At 48.0% G+C, this 17,373-nt stretch overlaps 5 protein-coding genes across 5 annotated transcripts; 2 read left to right on the plus strand and 3 right to left on the minus strand.

The window, feature by feature from the left end:
* Positions 1–1,257: 1,257 nt before the first annotated feature.
* BDW43DRAFT_309304 (uncharacterized protein) lies at positions 1,258–2,624 on the minus strand (the record flags this gene model as incomplete). Its single annotated transcript, XM_032046679.1, has 2 exons — positions 1,258–2,344; positions 2,404–2,624. The coding sequence occupies 2 exons, from the start codon at positions 2,622–2,624 to the stop codon at positions 1,258–1,260; spliced, it is 1,308 nt and encodes a 435-aa protein (XP_031902275.1).
* A 979-nt stretch (positions 2,625–3,603) lies between these two features.
* On the plus strand, positions 3,604–6,507 carry BDW43DRAFT_32895 (uncharacterized protein). The gene is made up of 3 exons (XM_032049916.1): positions 3,604–4,181; positions 4,245–5,324; positions 5,382–6,507. The coding sequence occupies exons 1-3, from the start codon at positions 3,649–3,651 to the stop codon at positions 6,253–6,255; spliced, it is 2,487 nt and encodes an 828-aa protein (XP_031902276.1). The 5' UTR covers positions 3,604–3,648; the 3' UTR covers positions 6,256–6,507.
* Positions 6,508–6,950: 443 nt separating this feature from the next.
* Positions 6,951–7,336, plus strand: BDW43DRAFT_309306 (uncharacterized protein; the record flags this gene model as incomplete). Its single annotated transcript, XM_032046680.1, has 2 exons — positions 6,951–7,147; positions 7,231–7,336. 2 exons carry the CDS (start codon positions 6,951–6,953, stop codon positions 7,334–7,336), a joined length of 303 nt encoding a protein of 100 aa, XP_031902277.1.
* Positions 7,337–9,528: 2,192 nt separating this feature from the next.
* On the minus strand, positions 9,529–11,339 carry BDW43DRAFT_318347 (MFS transporter; the record flags this gene model as incomplete). Its single annotated transcript, XM_032048690.1, has 4 exons — positions 11,060–11,339; positions 9,875–10,996; positions 9,722–9,800; positions 9,529–9,657 (listed from the first exon to the last, which is right to left on the minus strand). The coding sequence occupies exons 1-4, from the start codon at positions 11,179–11,181 to the stop codon at positions 9,529–9,531; spliced, it is 1,452 nt and encodes a 483-aa protein (XP_031902278.1). The 5' UTR covers positions 11,182–11,339.
* A 2,678-nt stretch (positions 11,340–14,017) lies between these two features.
* BDW43DRAFT_270200 (putative lipase) lies at positions 14,018–17,353 on the minus strand. The gene is made up of 3 exons (XM_032041319.1): positions 16,710–17,353; positions 16,571–16,655; positions 14,018–16,506 (listed from the first exon to the last, which is right to left on the minus strand). Exons 1-3 carry the CDS (start codon positions 16,714–16,716, stop codon positions 14,265–14,267), a joined length of 2,334 nt encoding a protein of 777 aa, XP_031902279.1. The 5' UTR covers positions 16,717–17,353; the 3' UTR covers positions 14,018–14,264.
* Between the last annotated feature and the right edge of the window lie 20 nt (positions 17,354–17,373).

The following is a 17,373-nucleotide window of genomic DNA, read 5'->3' on the forward strand; positions in this document are numbered from 1 at the left end:
GCCGTCGTGGCAGCGGGGAAAGCTGTGGAGCCCTCTTTTTTTTCTTTTTCACTTTTTAGCGTCTGGTATGTAAGTTGTATTATATTAGGTAGGAGGATTAGATTTTGGGTTTCATTCTATGTTTTTTTTTAACCGTTTCTTTTTCTTTTTCTTTTTCTTTTTCTTTTTCTTTTTCTTTTTCTTTTTCTTTTTATTTCCTTTCTTCTGGCTCTCTTCCTATCTGAATCCCTCATCTCTGTTTAATATTATTTGCGGCAATCTAGCTCTATTTGATTTCCCGTCGTATTGGTATTGATTTTTCCTTGTATGTCGAGTGCGAGTCCTGGTCAAAGCTTACTATCGGTTGGGCGCAAGGGAATCACCGACATGCTTGTTTATGCACCACGACGTGTCATGCTCATCGTTAATCCTTCTCTCTCTCTTTCTCTCTGCCTTACTGATATCCATGCTCTTCTTACTGTTAGTTATTTAGTATAGGGAAAGTCGTAGAAATACTATCTGTATATATATATTCTAGCTAAAACTCCCTATTTATAACACCATCTCCACCAAGTCATCAGGAGGTCCTTGCCAATCCCCCCTATATCGATAATTAATTGATGTCATCCAGCATGCTTGCATCTCCACCGTCAATCCCCGCTCCTCATTATTTTAGTCTTTCATTCAGGCACCAGAAAATGTGTTACATACTGTGACACCGCCTGTTTTTATTTGATTTTATTTATTTCCCCCTCTTTGTTTGCCCGGTTTTCTTTTTATCAAAAAGAGCCTCTACTAATCCCTCAGGGAAAAAAAAGAACTTGCGTAGTCATAGTAACCCTCTTTTTGTAGAATATTGGTGTTATCTTTTTTTTTTCCCTTTCTTTTACAGTTTTGAACCGTCTTTTCCCTGTACCACCTCTTCAATGTGCGTCATAAACACAAAGACGTTGATATTGTTGAACCGTGGGACATACATATGCGCATACATGGATACATTCCGATTACCCTTACTTAGTGGCGAAGGTGGCTTGATGCGACACATTCTCCATCATTCATAGCCTAGCCTAGATCTGAGATACTTCGGCATATCCTGGTTTGATAGAAACGTGCGCCATACTTCCCTTTAGTTATCTTTTATTTTTATTTTTTTTTTGTTTCTCGCTTTTAAAATTATCGGATATTATACGGATTGAATATTACTGCTCTTTTCAGTTATGTAATTTATTCCCAATCCAGTGTATCGTACGTAGGAACACTCACGTGTCCCTCGGGATTCTATACAAATTTATCAGTCCTTGAGCGTGTACCTTCTCTTCGACCGTGACATTCCATCTCTCGGGCCAGCAAGAATCGTCTCCACCAAGGGATTTCATCTCCCATCCCCTCCATCTCAATCAGGTCAGCACCTTCGTGGACCAAGATCCGCCAGATCATCCGTCGCAGCGGTAGTGGATAGCAAGTGATCCCCTCATAACGGATGCGAAGACCGCGCCGATGAGCCGCTTGCACTTGGGCGCGAACGCGCTCGATCTGTTGCGCAGAGAATCGTCCACCACGGTGAGGGAGGCCGATGGACCTAGTGAAGTTCACAGTCGCGGTGAGCAGCTGATAGAGCTCGTGAGGGGGAGTTAATCTGTTCTCTGGGTCCAGATCGGACTGCGCGGATGCATGGCTCCTAGAACCATGGAAGGGCCCTGATAAGTTTGACATGGAGTCGTAACCTTCCTTTTCTAATCGCTCAAGAGGGATATCAAGCATGATACTGTCCAGGATGTCGTCAGGGCCAGATCCAATAATGTCGACGAAGTCCGACGCGTCCAGGCCCGTCAGAACAATGGTGACAGGGCGAGGAACAACCTGTGTTCCTGTTCGATGAGAAAGGTAGCCCTTCTCTTTCAACGGCATGAGTTGCGAAACCAGCCGCGGCCAGACCGTTTGCACCAAAGTGTGAAACTGCAGGAGTATCGTGAGCGGCAGTGCTGGATCATCATCAAGCAGGCCCATTAGGCCAGGCCCGTCGCTAGATGCTGGCGAAATCTCTGCAGAGTTTCTGGCATCTAACCTTGTTAAGAGACGATCAAGATAGAGACTGTGCAGTGTATCCGACGCCCCTTGACCCGACATCGGACTGCTCATAAGTTCGTCCTCGTGCACCCGAATATCCACCCTGACTCCCGAGCATCCAGCATCAATAGCATCTTGAACAGGGTCATGTGTCTGTGGATTATGAAGAATGCAAGTGCCCGGTTCTTTACTGAACTCGGCGGGCCATTGAGCAAACCCTTTCTTGCCCTCGTTCCCATTGCGCAAGAAGATGTATGACAGCCCATACGGCAGCGCCGCCAGAAACTGAACCACCATCCTACCGAAAACAGATTAGCTGTAACAGCACTCTATCTAAAAGAGGGAGCCAAGACGCACAGGAACATCAGAAACAGGCAAACCAGCGGGAAAACGCGCTCCGTCCATCGCCTTCTCATTACAGCCAAGCATCCCGCTACAGCAGAAGACAAGACCGGAATGCATTCAGTAGGGTGGGACCGAAGTTGGTGGTCTTTAAGTAGTTCCCAAGGATACGAATCGTATTCCTTGGTCCTGATGGGTGTGCTGTTGAGCAAGTCGGAATCCTTAGTCGCCGCCATTTTGTCTGATGGAAACCCAGGATAAGCATGGAACGCGGATATTCAGAATGATCGACAGGAGGAATTGACGGGGGCCCCAATGTGAGGAAGCTCCTATAGCAGTAGAATTCTGGGCGGCAGTGGTCAGAACCAAAAATGAGGTTGAAACAGACGGATTGTAAATGGGAGAAGGCGACACAGGAAAAAGGAAAACAGAGACAAGGTTTTTTGCATGGTCGCGTGCAACGTTGCGTGGCTAAATAGGAGAGATATGTGAGGGATAGTAGTGATGGCTCCAGAGCACGCAATTGCCGGTCTGAATGGTTCACAATTTAGTCAAGATGCCATCGAATTGTCGGTCTGGAATTCGCATGGAACTCGGGTGGTTTTGTCTCTCGCACAACAGTCCAGCGCAAGGTTGCGAAGCTTCCGCCATACAATGGGAGCTATGAGCATGCTTTTCTCCTATGCAAGAGCATGCTGAGGCTATTGTACGGGAGTATAAGATTCGACAATCGGACTGACTTCCCTCAGGGCTGTGGGGTTGAAGCAAATTAGATGCGTGCCGAGCCATTTTCTCCCAGAGCAGCAATATACCGGACGATCCTATGATTTTCCACAACCCTATCACAGCATATTAGTACTCTTTGCACATTATTTTACATGAACCACACAGCACCTAGTAATTTGAAGATATCTAGCCTTTTACCTGCAATGTGCCTTAAGCCTTTCAATGCTTATCTATTCTTGCACAAGGCCGAGATGATGGGACTTTTGAGGTACAGGTTCGAATCATGTCGTCCTTACGAGGCTGCTCTTTTCAGAGGTCCCTAACGAAACGAGACCTCTCCTGACGCGAGTACAACTGTTATGAATCGGAGACAATGATATGCGACTTGATGAAATTAGCAAGGGTCTATAGCGCTACGTAGCTAAGCCGCTAAGCCGCGGGGTTCAACGGACAAGGCTGACTGGAGATTCCAACTGAAACTTTCAGGCTCCCAAAGGCTGGAATATTAATGCCTTCGGGAATCAGGGTGAGGAAATGTATCGCCCAAGCAATATAATGATGAGATCAAAGATACTGAATAATTCCCCTTATGCAAACAGCGCTCGGGCTGACTCTGACGATGACGCAGCCAGTCCTTCTAAAGAGGGAAAGAATAGACCACGAACTGGCTACGAATGGCGCAACGGGGCCTTTATTTGTTTTGCCGTGACTATTGCGATCCTTCTTTTGAATCTCGTCCTTACTGTTATTGCTGCTTCTCGGGCCCGAGGACCATCGCACTCATTCCTAGGTGAATCGATCTTCGAAGGAGACTGTGCAAAGGTGAAACACTGGTCGACAGGGTTCCATTTGCTGATCAATGTGCTGGGTACCATATTACTAGGCGCTAGTAGCTACTGCATGCAATGTTTGAGCGCGCCGTCTAGAGATGATGTCAATCAACTACATGCCCGCGGAAAATGGGTAGATATCGGGACCCCAAGTGTTACGAATTTGAGGTTTATGCGGTCTGCGCAAATCGTCTGGTGGTGCTTGCTGCTCCTGAGCTCGGTTCCTTTCCATGTCTTGTGGGTTGCTTCCTGAAGCACACAACCGTGGGTCAATCAACCTATTGACACTGATGAATACAGTTACAATTCTGCTATCTTCTCTGCGCTGTCCTCGAATTCTTATGGTGTTGCGGTGGTATCATCAAATGTTTCTATTGAACCCACTTCCGCTGCCGCCGCGTATTGCTATGATGGCCTGATGGGAACAGATGTGGCCCAAGTCCAGGCCATGTACGAGGGCAACAAATTAGAAGTCTTGGACAAAGAAGACTGCGTGAAGGCTTACGCAGTACCATTTCTCTCAAACCGAAGAACAGTTTTACTTGTGACCAATAACGGTACAATAAGGTCTCCGGGTATGTGGGCGGGAGCTGGGAACGCACCGGCGTCACTAGAGGAAAACCAATCCCGGTTCAATTGGATGTGTAATGGACCCAATGCTCAACTTTTCGGCGACGTTGGCTCCGGCCAATGTTTTCGACCTGCTCTACTAGAGCATGTCGATATCTGGGCAGTGTATGCGCAGCCCTTCGTGGGAGATGATATTGTTGTGATGGCTTTAGACGGCTCATTCGCCTTTACCAGACAGAACTATTCTAGTCTAGCGTATTCACCATTGCCACCTTCCCTCCGCTCAGATATAGATATTCTGGGGGTGTCCCTCCGGGGAATGCAGGGCTACAGCACCGTCGACCTCACGTGGGATCTGTTACGCAACGGGAAATGGGAGACACCATCACTTGCTTCCATGGTAACGGTGTACGAATCGAACTCAACGTGTCCTGGCGATGCGGGAATGCTGTTGTCGCAGCAGTATTATTCCATCGACTACTGTCTGAGTGAGAAGGTGGAGGAGCACTGTAGGCTCATGTACAGTCCACTTATATGTGTGATTATCATCGCGTGCAACGCTACTAAGGCTGTCTGCATGCTGTTCACACTCCGACTACGACGTGAAGATCTACTATTCACCATTGGCGATGCCATCGCCTCATTCCTGAAACACCCAGATACAACAACACTAGGTCGGTCATTTATGGATCGAAGAAGCGCGAAGCGATACTTCTCCAAGCCAACTGCTGTGAAGTCCGAGCCTCTTCCTTCTCGCAGACGCTGGTTCTATGCAGCCAGTGGTCGTCGCTGGGCTGTGTGTATGACCTGGTAAGACATGCCTCCCCACTCCTATTATAATCTCGATGCTCATAAGTTCCGCTATAGCTATACCGTATCTCTTTTCGCCGCAGCAGAAATAACATACGTCTCCTACCAGGGCGTGACGGATTACCTTCCCGACTCCAGAATCTCTACAATGTGGAGTCTTGGCTTCAACACAGTACGACCCGAGGCCATGCTCCGATATCTCAACACCTATAATACCCTAGCCATGGTGCTGCTTGCCAACACCCCACAGATAGTTCTCTCTACACTCTACTACCTAACTAACAGCCTTCTCACCAGCATGGTCATGGCAGCCGAGTACAACAGCTACTCGGTGCGACGCAAACATCTCCGAGTTACCTGGCCTGAGGGAGACCAACGCTCCACCTATTTCCTTAGTTTACCATACTCCTTTAGTATCCCTACAATCGTAGTCTCGGCTGTATTGCATTGGCTTCTATCCATGAGCATCTCCTACGTTGCGATCTACCAGTACGACATGAGGGGCGCCGTCGACAAAAGTAAAACAATCTCCACATGCGTTCTTTCGCCAATTGCCATGATATTTACCCTCTCGCTGGCTGGTCTGGTTCTTGTCACTTTGATGGGGCTAGCGTTCAGGAGGTTTCCGACCAATATGCCAGTAGCGGGGAGCTGTAGTCTGGCAATTAGTGCGGCGTGTCATCCCCCGCTCGACGATGAAGATGCTGGGCTAAAGCCCGTAATGTGGGGGGAGTCTGTGATATCTCGTACTCCGGATGATGGCCAGGGAGCGAGGATAACTGGGGAACAGTCAGCAGCGGACAGTCGGTCAAGAGATGAGGCGGGAGGGGACGACGGCACGGAATCGGAAGAAACGAGCTTTTTTATTCACCATTGCAGCTTCATGGCCGGGGAAGTGGAGGAGCCGCATCCTTCGCGGTTGTATGCTTAAGATGACATATCGCAAGAGTGAAAAGCAGCTGTGAGACCCTGCGGCTCATTCCGCCGAAGGTGATAATAAGCGGAGAATCTCCTGTTCACCCCCATTGCTGACTGGTTCACACATGGGACCAAGCCCTCATTGTGATTCGCAATGTTTCTGCAGCACAAATTCCCTGAGAGCAGGGGGGCTTACGCAAGCTTCACAACGTCGAGTGACACAGAAGGATATCCTTGATCGATAGTTGGTACTGTACCACCAGGGGAATGAAGTCAAGATAAAACCCAACCAATCCACCGGGGATCAAGAGAGACACAGATGGTACGCTGTGACACAACACAGCCACTCAGAAAGCTTGCGTTGGACCAGCAACGGTGATCATTGGACACGCTGAGGTTACTCTAGGGAAGAGAGAGTTGACATGGCTGCCTACGCAAGACTCTCGGAGAAACAAAGAAACAAAACAGGGGAATCACCAAGGAAGGCCGGGAGGGGGGAGGGAAGGTGATCAGTGAATGAATAGCCGAAGCCATAAATACCTCTCTGCTTTCCTACTGTTGGTGACACAGAAAAAAGGACCATCCGACTTCATTCTCATCTTCATTGCTGCCCGCACCTTCTTGATCACTACTTATCGCCAACTCAACCTCAACCTCCCAGTCTACTTTCCATATTCCCGTCCAATCGTTTCAAAGCCTTCCATCAATATGCAGCTCTCCTGGCTCGCCATTATGGCGGTTCTGTTCACTGCTGTCGCGGCCAAGTCGACCGCAAGCACCTCGAGCGCTACTACGACGACTTCGGCCAAGGACAGCTCTTCCAGCAGTTCTGCTTCAGCTAAACCCACCAAGAACGCGGCTGCGGGAAAAGCCCAGAATAACCCATTTGCATTCATTCGGGAATTGTAAGAGGCTGTGGGCAATGGGCAAGGTACGTCGACGCTCCAGCCATGCATAGCCTACAACCACCTCACAGATAGTTCTATAGCGGAGCAACATGGCTCAAGAGGGATAATTCTTTGATAGCAATGGGGAGGAACCAAATTGGGTTCCGACAACCCGGATCCGACACAGGAGTCCGGCGTACCTCTTGAAACTAGCATTCTTTAACTGTTTCGCGGATTTAAGTATCGAGACAATAGCGAGGTTCATCGTATCTATGGGGACACATCTCTGCTTTTGTGGAACTGGGACCGTGGATTGTATGTAGGGTTGGAGGATAGTAATTAAACATGTTGCTTGGCTTTTGCTGAGAACATTATCAGATTAATTATAGGTCTAAGCCTCCTTGTTACTCGACAACAATGCCTTCTGGTTGTGTTGTAGACATCTGCAGCGCCTTGCTATACCTCCGTCAATGTGAGCCTTCCTTGAACTCGAACTCCATGCCTATCCTACATCTTATCTCATCGCCGCCACATGCTTAACATCACACCACAAACTCCCACCTTGCCTTCGAAGAGGAACATACTATTAAAGTTATACGAAACACCGATAACCTATTCACTCCTGTAATCCTACTTTACTATAGCACTATTCTCGCCCAAACCTACTTCTTATCGCAAAATTAAATCCCAGAATCAAAGCAGGTATGACCGTGCACAGAGTCAGCATATACATCCTCACAGCACTTACAGTCCCGTCATAGCATTATCTCTATAGGCAATGCATAATTTTGCTACATTATGAATCTGGGTTTGATTGCGTGGGACGAAGAATGAATCGACAATTTGATCAGTCATATGTAAATGCATTGTATTAGCCAGTAATTCATACAAACGCCCCCTTTAAATATGTGTTAGATCTCGGAGCTTTGGCTTGCGACTAGGAAAGAGACAGATATATAAAGCGATAATCATATGAGGGCCAATCGAAATGGGAAGGCCGGGCTCAAACTATCCTAAGAGAATCAAAGAGATACAACTAGAGGCAGCAATTGCATACTACAAATCCCATCTTAACCATACAGCGCTACTCGAGGGATAAATATAGGTACAAAGTACAAAGGAGAAAAGAAATCGAGCAGAAATAATGCTAGAATAGAATGAGAAGTAGAGATTGGCAGAGATGGCAGAGAACCAGTAGGGCCCCTGAGCAATATAAATACCCTTACCCTCTCCGAGTCATCGCAGTTGTCCGAGAATTGCCAAGTTAAACCACCGCCGTTTACTCCTCAACCATTTTCCTTTCTTTAACTTCCCACTAAAAACTTCAACCGAGCTCATAAACAAGACGCGGTTCTTCAGCGCGGTCATCTGCGCTGCTATCCTGGTGAGCATTGCCGCAGCTGTTCCCAAGGATATACCGGGCCACAGGGCACGGTGTGAGAGAGGCGGTTGCGATACAAGTTTCTTCTATTGCGAGGTTTGCTGATTTCCTTCCAACTTGGAGAGTTGGTGTTCAGAATGGTTAATCAATGTATAGATAGAGGACGGTGCAGAATATGGCAGATGCTGTTTTGATCATGATGGGCGGCCAGTGGGACGATGCTGAACAGCTTGAATCATTGAATTGATACGATTGATCTTCAAAAGCAATGCACCCAAAATATATGTCGTATGATTCTTCATTAATCCTTTTTAATCGAACCAAGTTGGATATATTTAACCCGGACCATCATTATTTCGCAGCAGTTATTGATGAACGCTCCCTAAGAATGAATTTCTTTCTCACTTCCAAACACCTTACCATGTCATTGTTTTACTGTAGTCTCGGAGTATCATTAAGATTCCCACTGCAGTCGGTCGTCTCGCTTCTTTACGTCGCATATCAGTGAGAACAACAGCTTCGACCCCCTTAATTCTATCCAATCAGTACCAGACACTTTACATAATCTAATCAGCTATAGAGAAGATAAAGATCTCTTTCTCTATTCCTTGCGGAGGAACTTTCGCTGGTTACCCGATGACCGGCCAAATGCGGAGGAGCTTGCGTATGATGGCTTTTTGATGCAGCCAATATAGGTCGAGCCATAACCTTCTCTCTCTCTCTCTCTCTCTCTCTCTCTCTCTCTTTCTCTACGCTTCAGGGAAAATGCACAAGTACCTCAAGAAAGTCATTCATCATTAACATCATTACTATCCACAAAAAAAAGGTATCACCGAACCAAGTCTCAATTAAATATTAACCAAACCCACCAAGTTCACGCCATGAATCAAGCTAGAAAAATGTATCCCGAAACCCCCAGATAGATGTACGCAGAAAAACGGGGGACTATTACAATTCTTTTTTTTTTCCCGCATCGACGCATATCTCAGCGCAGATCAGGAAGCGAACAAAAGGAAAATTAAGCGGAAAGCTCACAGCGGGCGCGGATGCGGGCGCCGAAGATGTACAGTAGGAGAGGGATGGGGATGAGCAAGGCGCTGACGCAGCCGAGTAAGGTGCAGGCCCACTCTACGCCGAGGCCATCGAACTAGAATCGGTTTCGTTAGTAGGTTGTTGAAAAGGGTAGAATGTACTTGGGGTATGTGACTCACCATTTGGGTTGCGAAGAGGGGGAATGCGCCTCCAGCTGCTGAACGGAGGAATGTGTGTGCTGCGATGGCGGAGGCGGATCTGGTGGGATTATTAGTTAGGGTTCTTGTTCTTGCTTGTAGCGGGAGGATCCGGAGATAAGTTAGGAGACTTACTTGTCACCGCTGGATTCCACCAGGTAGGCCAGCGAGGGTAGGAACATGGTCAGTAACCCGAAGCCCGTGAACAGTCCGGATGCCGTTGGGACAATCCAGTGAATGCTGCCCTTGTAGCCGGACCAGCCAAGCCAGAACAGTCCGCCGGTGAACAGCACCGCGCCGGGGATAGCGACGGGGAGACGCCATTCGGGCATCATCTCGCCGTTATTCTGCTTCAGCTTGCGCAGCACCCAGGGCTGGGTTGCGGCGGTGGCGACAGCGCCCAGGAGGGTTCCGATGATGACGCCGACGTATGGCAGTCCGCCGACACCGGGGTTCATACGATGGTTGAGTTGGAAGACGTACGGGTAGGCTGTGAGGAAGAGGTAGAGGAGGCCGTACACGAAGGAACCGAAGATACACATGCACAGGACGATCGGTTCCTTGACCAGCATCTTTAAGGGTAGGCTGACGTTGTTTTCGACAATGCTGCGGAAGTCAAGTTTCATCTCTTCTTGTTCGGAGTGGAGGGACCAGTCGCCTGTTTCGTGGCGCAGCCGCTCTGCTTTCCGGGTCAGGATTGTAGGCTGGAAGGTCTCTTCGAGTAAGAGTGCCAGAAGGACGAGAGCGGCGCCACCCAGGATTCCGGGGATGTATGCCGTCCAACGCCAACCCAAGGAATGGTTCATGATGATAAAGCCACCGGTAAAGGGTCCCGCCAGGGGGCCGATGAACACCATCAGGCAGAACATGACGATAGGGACACCGCGCTGCTGGGGCGAGAACATGTCGGCAAATGCTGGGCCGGCGAGCGTCAGGGGACCAGACCCGAAGAAACCAGTGAAGAATCGAAGAATGAAGAGGGATTGGACATCCTTCGAGACGGCAGTGGCAAACGAGAAGATTGTGAAACCGAACATGGACAGGACGAGAGGAATGTATCGCCCCTTGAGCTCGGAAAAGGGGCCGAAGACCAAAGGACCAGCTGCAAATCCAAAGACATAGAGGGAGACACCCAACGTGGCCACTTCCTTGCTGATGCCATAGAGATGTACCACGACGGGGATAGCTGGGGCAAAGATACTGCTGGCAAAGGCGACAATCATAGTACTAAGACCCAAGATGGCACAAATATATACCCTAGAAATGTATAGCCACGATTAGCCTTTCTGGTTCGAATTAGGGCCTCCAGACACCACATACTTCTTCTTGATCGGCCAGTTGAGTGGATCGAGGGGATCATCAGGACCATCGAAGTCGACATGAGGATGGACTGTCTTGGTAACCCCCGAACTTGCAGAGCTGACGATCTTGTGTTCTTTCATGGTGCATCAGTGGATGTATGCTATAGTAGGAATCGATGCACACAGTATTTCAAGCAGCAAAATCTGAAATAGGTCTATGAAGGATGCAAGGCGACAAGAAGATGTTTGAGAGTTAAACAGAAGGTTATTCTTAAAGGATAAAGACTAGACAATCAACTAGGGCTATGATAATACAGAAGGACAAAGGTTGGGACAAGGGCAAGGATAAGTATATACCGCCACCAGCAGCATTGTTCATTATCTAGCGGGCCCACGACCCTTTTTTTTTTCAGATTTTTTATTCACTAAGAATAACATATCCACTCGATCATACGGAATGATCCATCCATCTCGAACCACCATGGAGACCAACTCAGGAGCCCCAAGGTCATGCCAAGCCAGAACCGCCTTGTCAACCCATTTGGGACCGTCCGAGTGGATACAACGGTCGGTTTTCGCCGTGCCTATCGTTGGACCACGCAGCAGTAAAGCGGATCTTCAGATAGAAATGGCCCGAGTCAGGCTACAATCTGCAAGGCTGTTGTGTATCTAAGCCTTTATGTCGGCGGAGGTTCGGAATGCCGGGCGATTGGCCTTGGCTGTCTGACATCACGGAAGCCCAACCGGAGAAAGATGCCTACTCTCACATTATTTCGGAGATTATGGTAGGATAGGTTAGTAAAGGAGCCATTCGGGTCCGATCAGGGAATGGATTGGATAGAAATTTGGTGATATTCTAATCAGAAGGATATCATGATGCCACATTGGATGCTGTCCTCCGATTAGGGGGCGTAAGGCGTGCCACTTCTGCTGGATTCAGGCAATCATATAAATATATATATAAAAAAATAAAATAGAAATAGAAAGATAAGTATTAAAGCATACGGTAGGGCTACTAATCGACCCTTCGCATTGTCCACGATCTTGACCCTACATAGTACTAATATTTCATAGCGAGTCGTTCCAGAACTAAGTGCATGACCCTCCCGAACCCTGAATCACATGAAAAATGCATTTATTTATGAACATCTTCTACTCTCCGTACCTTGAAACTAATTAGGTAAAAGGATTTATGAACGGTCACAGGGTCGAGATATAAATAATTAAATAATAAGAAAAATAATAATAATAATAAAGACCCACGGTCCCAGAGAAGGATTGAACGGCTCGGGGTGATTAGAATAAAGCTCGAGATTTATTTATTCATCTTATCGGCCCGTTCCCGGCAAGCCGAGATGTCTCGTTCATGAGTTCCTCCACCTCCATCGCAGTAGTAGTATGGATATATGGTGTATAAATGCAGGGGTAATACTATTCAGTCTAGACCATAGTCTTGGATTGTCGATCAGACTTTAAAAACATACAAGGGACTGTAGAAGGGATCCTATGAAGTAGGTGAAAATTTATTGATTGGATATTTATTTTTATGATTCTTCCGATATTTCTGACGTCAGGCCCACAATCACATGCTTTTCTTCTGTCGACTTTCACGTGCAATCCATTATCAGATGTTTTCTTCTCTTTTTATTTATTTACTTTTTATTTGATACTGTTGATTTATTCTTTCTATTCCAGACTAGAATGGATATCACAAAGATCACAAGCCAACTTGACAGTCTTGTAGACTACTATGAACCACCTTGGAGAACATTAGGGCGGTTAAGTGATTGAATCGCAGAGTTATGTATTGTGCAGAAATAAGTAGTTGGAGGGCAAAGAATCATTCATCGTCTACCGATCCATACTCAGACCGCTACATGATAAAGTGCTCACCTTTGACTAGCCTCAGTCGTCTGACACCTACGATTGAACAATAGCCAGCCGCCCCACGGCAATCTCAAGGACTGAAGGATAGTTGAATGAATCCAGACACTATTGACCATTAGCTAAAAGGGAACCCAACTGAAGATGCTGCCTACAATAAGGGGAATGAAAGGGGAAGCCCCAGGGGGTGGGGTTTCTCCTAGATAGTGCAATGAGACCTGGTAGACCTCCCCAATGTTCTGCAAAATCTCCGGGATCGCCAGAGCCAGAAACCCAGCTCTCTGCGGTCTGGCCTCAGCAAGACCAAATCAAGTATCCAATGTCCTTCTTGCTCCAATGTGCGGAAGCCCATCCGGCCTCAACCGAGTGTTGTGCGCTGGCTCATCCAGCACCCGATATACGCCGTACATGAGGCAATATATAGCGATAAGCACACTCTTGAAGACCACCATGTCATCGTTAATAGGAGCCCGTTAAGCTGTATAGGCCGTGCCTACCCTAAAATACCGCTGTATCCACTTTTCCTACCTCATATCATTTCCGTCCCTACTAGTCTTATTTGAACACTTACCACGAGGGTGGACGTTCCCCTGCAACTTGCGGGACTTCATGAAGCCCTACACAGCCGCAAAAACACCATAGCCTTAAGCTCAGCTCAGACCAACACTTGCTATCTTTCACCACAGTTATTACTACCAATAGACATCGACCCACTACTTATACCCTTCATTCACATCTTCGATGCAACTGTTCTACCCACAGCTCCGGGGCTCGTTCGTAACATATATCTCCCTAACCGCGTGGGAAAGTATCATATTCCCGTTTCTCGCACTAGTGGTACCCTGTTGTCCGTCACAGTGATACTCCCTGTACACTCGACTGGGTGCGCGGTGGATCTATAATTAATTTCAGAATACAGTTACTACTCAACAGACAGAAGCCTCTACTCGGGAATGCGTGGTTTCTTAATATATATAGAACCACGAGAGGGGGAGTGATACTCTCTAGGTTCCGTTCAGAGTATACGAGTTCCTCAAATGATTGAAGCTAGAGTAGGGGCAAGCTGAGAAGATGAAAGAAAAGGATGGGAAGTGGAGATGTTGTGCGTTCGTCGGCATTGCTATTCCTACTCTCCAAATAATGGGTCTCTGAATTGTGGACGGGGTTGATTAGGAATATAACTGATTGAGATAATTGCTTCAACACCAAGTCTCAACGGGAGGGTTTGAATTGAATTTTTCGCATTTCTGTCGACGGCTGGTACAATGTAAAAAGCAACCCATCTAATCGCCAATGCATACATTCATGTAAATCATTCAAGAATGAACCTTTCATCATCATCACGGTGTCCGAGCCCCCTCCCCGATGCCCATCAATCCCCCAGCCAAGCCATTCATTCTACGATCTAGGAGATCTTCTTCACTGGCAAGGCTGCCAATACTTCTGTCTCTCCGTCGGGGCGGAGGGGTCTGCAGGGCGTCGGAGGCGTAATCGTGTGCAGGAGGCATAGTGAGCTTGGTAGGTGCATCACGCCGTCTTCGGCTCAATCCTTTCGGTCTGGAACGGCGGCCTCTAGAAGCGCTTTTACCCTCGTTTTCACTGGGACCGTGGGGCTCGTTGTCATTTGGGTTGGAGTCTTGAAGGTGAACATGGCTCGTCCCGTTGGACGATTTGCGATGTTTTTGACTACTAACACCGTCCGTGGAACCATTCGGGTTCAAAGGTGTCATCTTGCTGACACTCATCTCTAAAGGTTTATCTTCATCCCCTGATGATTCGCCCGTCAAGTTTCGCTTATGATGACGCGGGCTACCATTAATAGCGTCCGCCTTCGAGACCTTGGAGGGCTGTGCGCTCTCGTGGAGTGATTGGAGGAAACTTGATGACGACTTCCGTCTTTCGGCCGCGTCAAATATGTCTTGAATCCATGTCGCGCACTTGTTGATGTGTTTCCAGCTATCCGGGAAGAAGCCCGCCATCTGTATGAATCCATGAGATATTCCAGGAATTAGCGATACTTCGACGTGGTCCTTTTCGTTGAATACTCGATGAGACTTCTCAAGGCCTAGTTCTAGTCGGTCTCTGAATTGATGTAGCTTGGCCTGTCGGAGTCTTCCAGCGAAGATTACAGTATCATCGACAAGCGGATCCCGTTCACCTGTGATAATATATGTCTTGGGGAACCGTGAAAGTAGGGCCTCCGGGGCTAACACTGGTGAGAGTAGGAAGTCCGTGCTGAAGTCGGGACGGTTGTGTGGTCCAATGTAAAGGATGATCATTGCCCTCATCATCTCAGGGGTCAAAATCCGGTCTTGGGTGTATGAGATCATGGATGAAACAGCCATACGAGTCCGGATTTGTTTCGGGTGGTGGCTCTCGGCAACAGCAGCTGCCTGGGACGCCAGGTTATCAGCCTGGAGATTCTCTTCCAGCTTTTTGGAGGCACCCTGAGCCACATCACCGGCTTCGAGATCAGGGTCAGAGGATGAGTAAAAGAGAAGGTCTTCTGTAGAAGGCCCCGGAGATGTGAATGGCGTTAGTCGCTGGTAGTCCATGTCTTTCTGTCGGAGCACATTCTGGTTCGTCCGGCGTGCACTCTTATCCTGGATGAGTGCCATCTGTTCCTCGGTCATCCAGCTTTCAACTTTCATGTTCAACGCAGGATATGCCAAAACAAGCCCATCTGGACGAGGGAGCACATGTTCGCCTTGCCAGCGGGGGGCATCTGGGCTCCCGGACTGAAGTACCATCAGCGCAGTTCCCACTGCCAGGTTTCCGCCAGCACTATCTCCAGTAAGTACAATTCGAGGCCGCACTTTCCCACTTAGCCCGAGGCATCGTCCGCCGGTAGCGACAATGCTATGGTAGACATCATAGCACTCATTGAGGGCATATGGATAGGGATATTCCGGTGCCTTCTTATAGTCGAGGCTCAGAATTGGAACCTTGGTTTTCCCAGCCCAGGCAAGCAGTCGATCCTCGGAAGTTCGAGGGTCCATGGCGACATATCCGCCTCCAGGTATATCTAAGATAATGCAACTCTGGTCCCATAATGCACTCAATGGACCGTCGAAGTAGAGCCACGCATTAGTTGGCTCTGTATAGCTCGAGTGTGGAGGGCGGGGAATTCGTATGGCACGAGGAGGGTACCTTGTCAGTCTAGGGCGCATCAAACTTGCGAGCGCCCAGAGATACGGCGTGGTACCTTTGTTCCAAGAGACTCGTAGGTGCTCCACGGTTATGGTTGCTCGAACCCGACGAACCTTCTCATCGGCCTGCTCTGCGGCAAAAAGATAGTAAACTGTAAATGCCAGAGAAGCAATATCTCGCAACCATTTAGGTTTGACTTTCATTGCTGTCCAGAAGCCAGCGTCCAAGGCCGTAGCGATCCATGTTGCCCGAAAGAAGGAACGTGAATACAGATTGGCTAGCGGTTCCGGGCATTCTAAGCCAACAATCTTCGCGAAATTGCGAGAGAGGTATAGCCACAAGAAAACACCAACAGTAGTTTGCCAAACGCTTAGCTTTTCTGACAGGCGAGATGAGAGATTGCGAATGACCGGTGGGCCATGCCTATTTCCCCTATACAATATTGTTTAGTTATGAGCCATCGGATTATTCTCCCTTGGATGATAGAGGGAAGTACCTTAGGAGATATGTAGACCAGAAAAGGAAGACAGCAAGGACCTGAATCTTACGAAATTTGGTCGACGGCCTTCCTAGCACATGGTCTAGAGGGCTCGTCAGCGAAAGCTCCACGTATTGACACCGAGCCACAAGCTTACCTATCATTTCCACTGGTTTCCTAAATAGAGTAATGGGTGTCTATGCCCCTGTCTGACTGTTTCCTCGGTATAATCCAAGGGTAGATGACTGATATAGTATGAAGACACGGTATCACGGATACAGGTAGTAGCAATGGCGGTAGTTAACAGAGTAATGCTTCTCATATATAGGTAAAAAGTATGAAACAAAGACCGGGGGAGAGATGTGTTCAGATTTCCTGGCGTCAATATATAGCCCAATCGTATGCCATGGTAATTCAACCTGACAAAGAAAGCCCAACCCGATTGATACCGGCGATAAGGAGAAAGAAACCTATCCACAGGCAGAGATGAGGGAGGCTTTCTCAACCTCATCTACTAGAAAGGAAAGCGAACAACAGGGAGGAATGAAAAATTGGAATCAAGGCAGGATCCCCTGGTCTGAAGAAAAGCCATGGATAAGCCTAGCGGATGACGCGGGTTCAAGCATGTGAAAATGTCCCCACTATTGTCCACCGTCGGTGATTGGGTGCGGAGGATGGCTTGGAAATAGGTCGTTGATCCATTTTGGTGGAATGGTTGATAATCTGGGGCAAGATGTATGGAGTAGCGTTCTTCATTTGAGGAAAACGAAGATCCCTGCCCTGATTACCCACGGGGTTCACCCTGTCACATGTTCGCCCTG

This window comes from Aspergillus alliaceus, assembly GCF_009176365.1.
Source record: "Aspergillus alliaceus strain CBS 536.65 unplaced genomic scaffold BDW43scaffold_12, whole genome shotgun sequence".
Taxonomy (NCBI): domain Eukaryota; kingdom Fungi; phylum Ascomycota; class Eurotiomycetes; order Eurotiales; family Aspergillaceae; genus Aspergillus; species Aspergillus alliaceus.

Excerpts from the sequence above, each read along its gene's own strand:
- BDW43DRAFT_270200 (XM_032041319.1), bottom strand. Across the intron at positions 16,507-16,570 it reads TGGTCTACATATCTCCTAAG|GGGAAATAGGCATGGCCCAC; the intron begins GTACTTCCCTCT and ends AATATTGTATAG.
- BDW43DRAFT_32895 (XM_032049916.1), top strand. The coding sequence starts at position 3,649 with ATGTATCGCCCAAGCAATATAATGATGAGATCAAAGATACTGAATAAT. Across the intron at positions 4,182-4,244 it reads TCGGTTCCTTTCCATGTCTT|TTACAATTCTGCTATCTTCT; the intron begins GTGGGTTGCTTC and ends TGATGAATACAG. Across the intron at positions 5,325-5,381 it reads TGGGCTGTGTGTATGACCTG|CTATACCGTATCTCTTTTCG; the intron begins GTAAGACATGCC and ends GTTCCGCTATAG.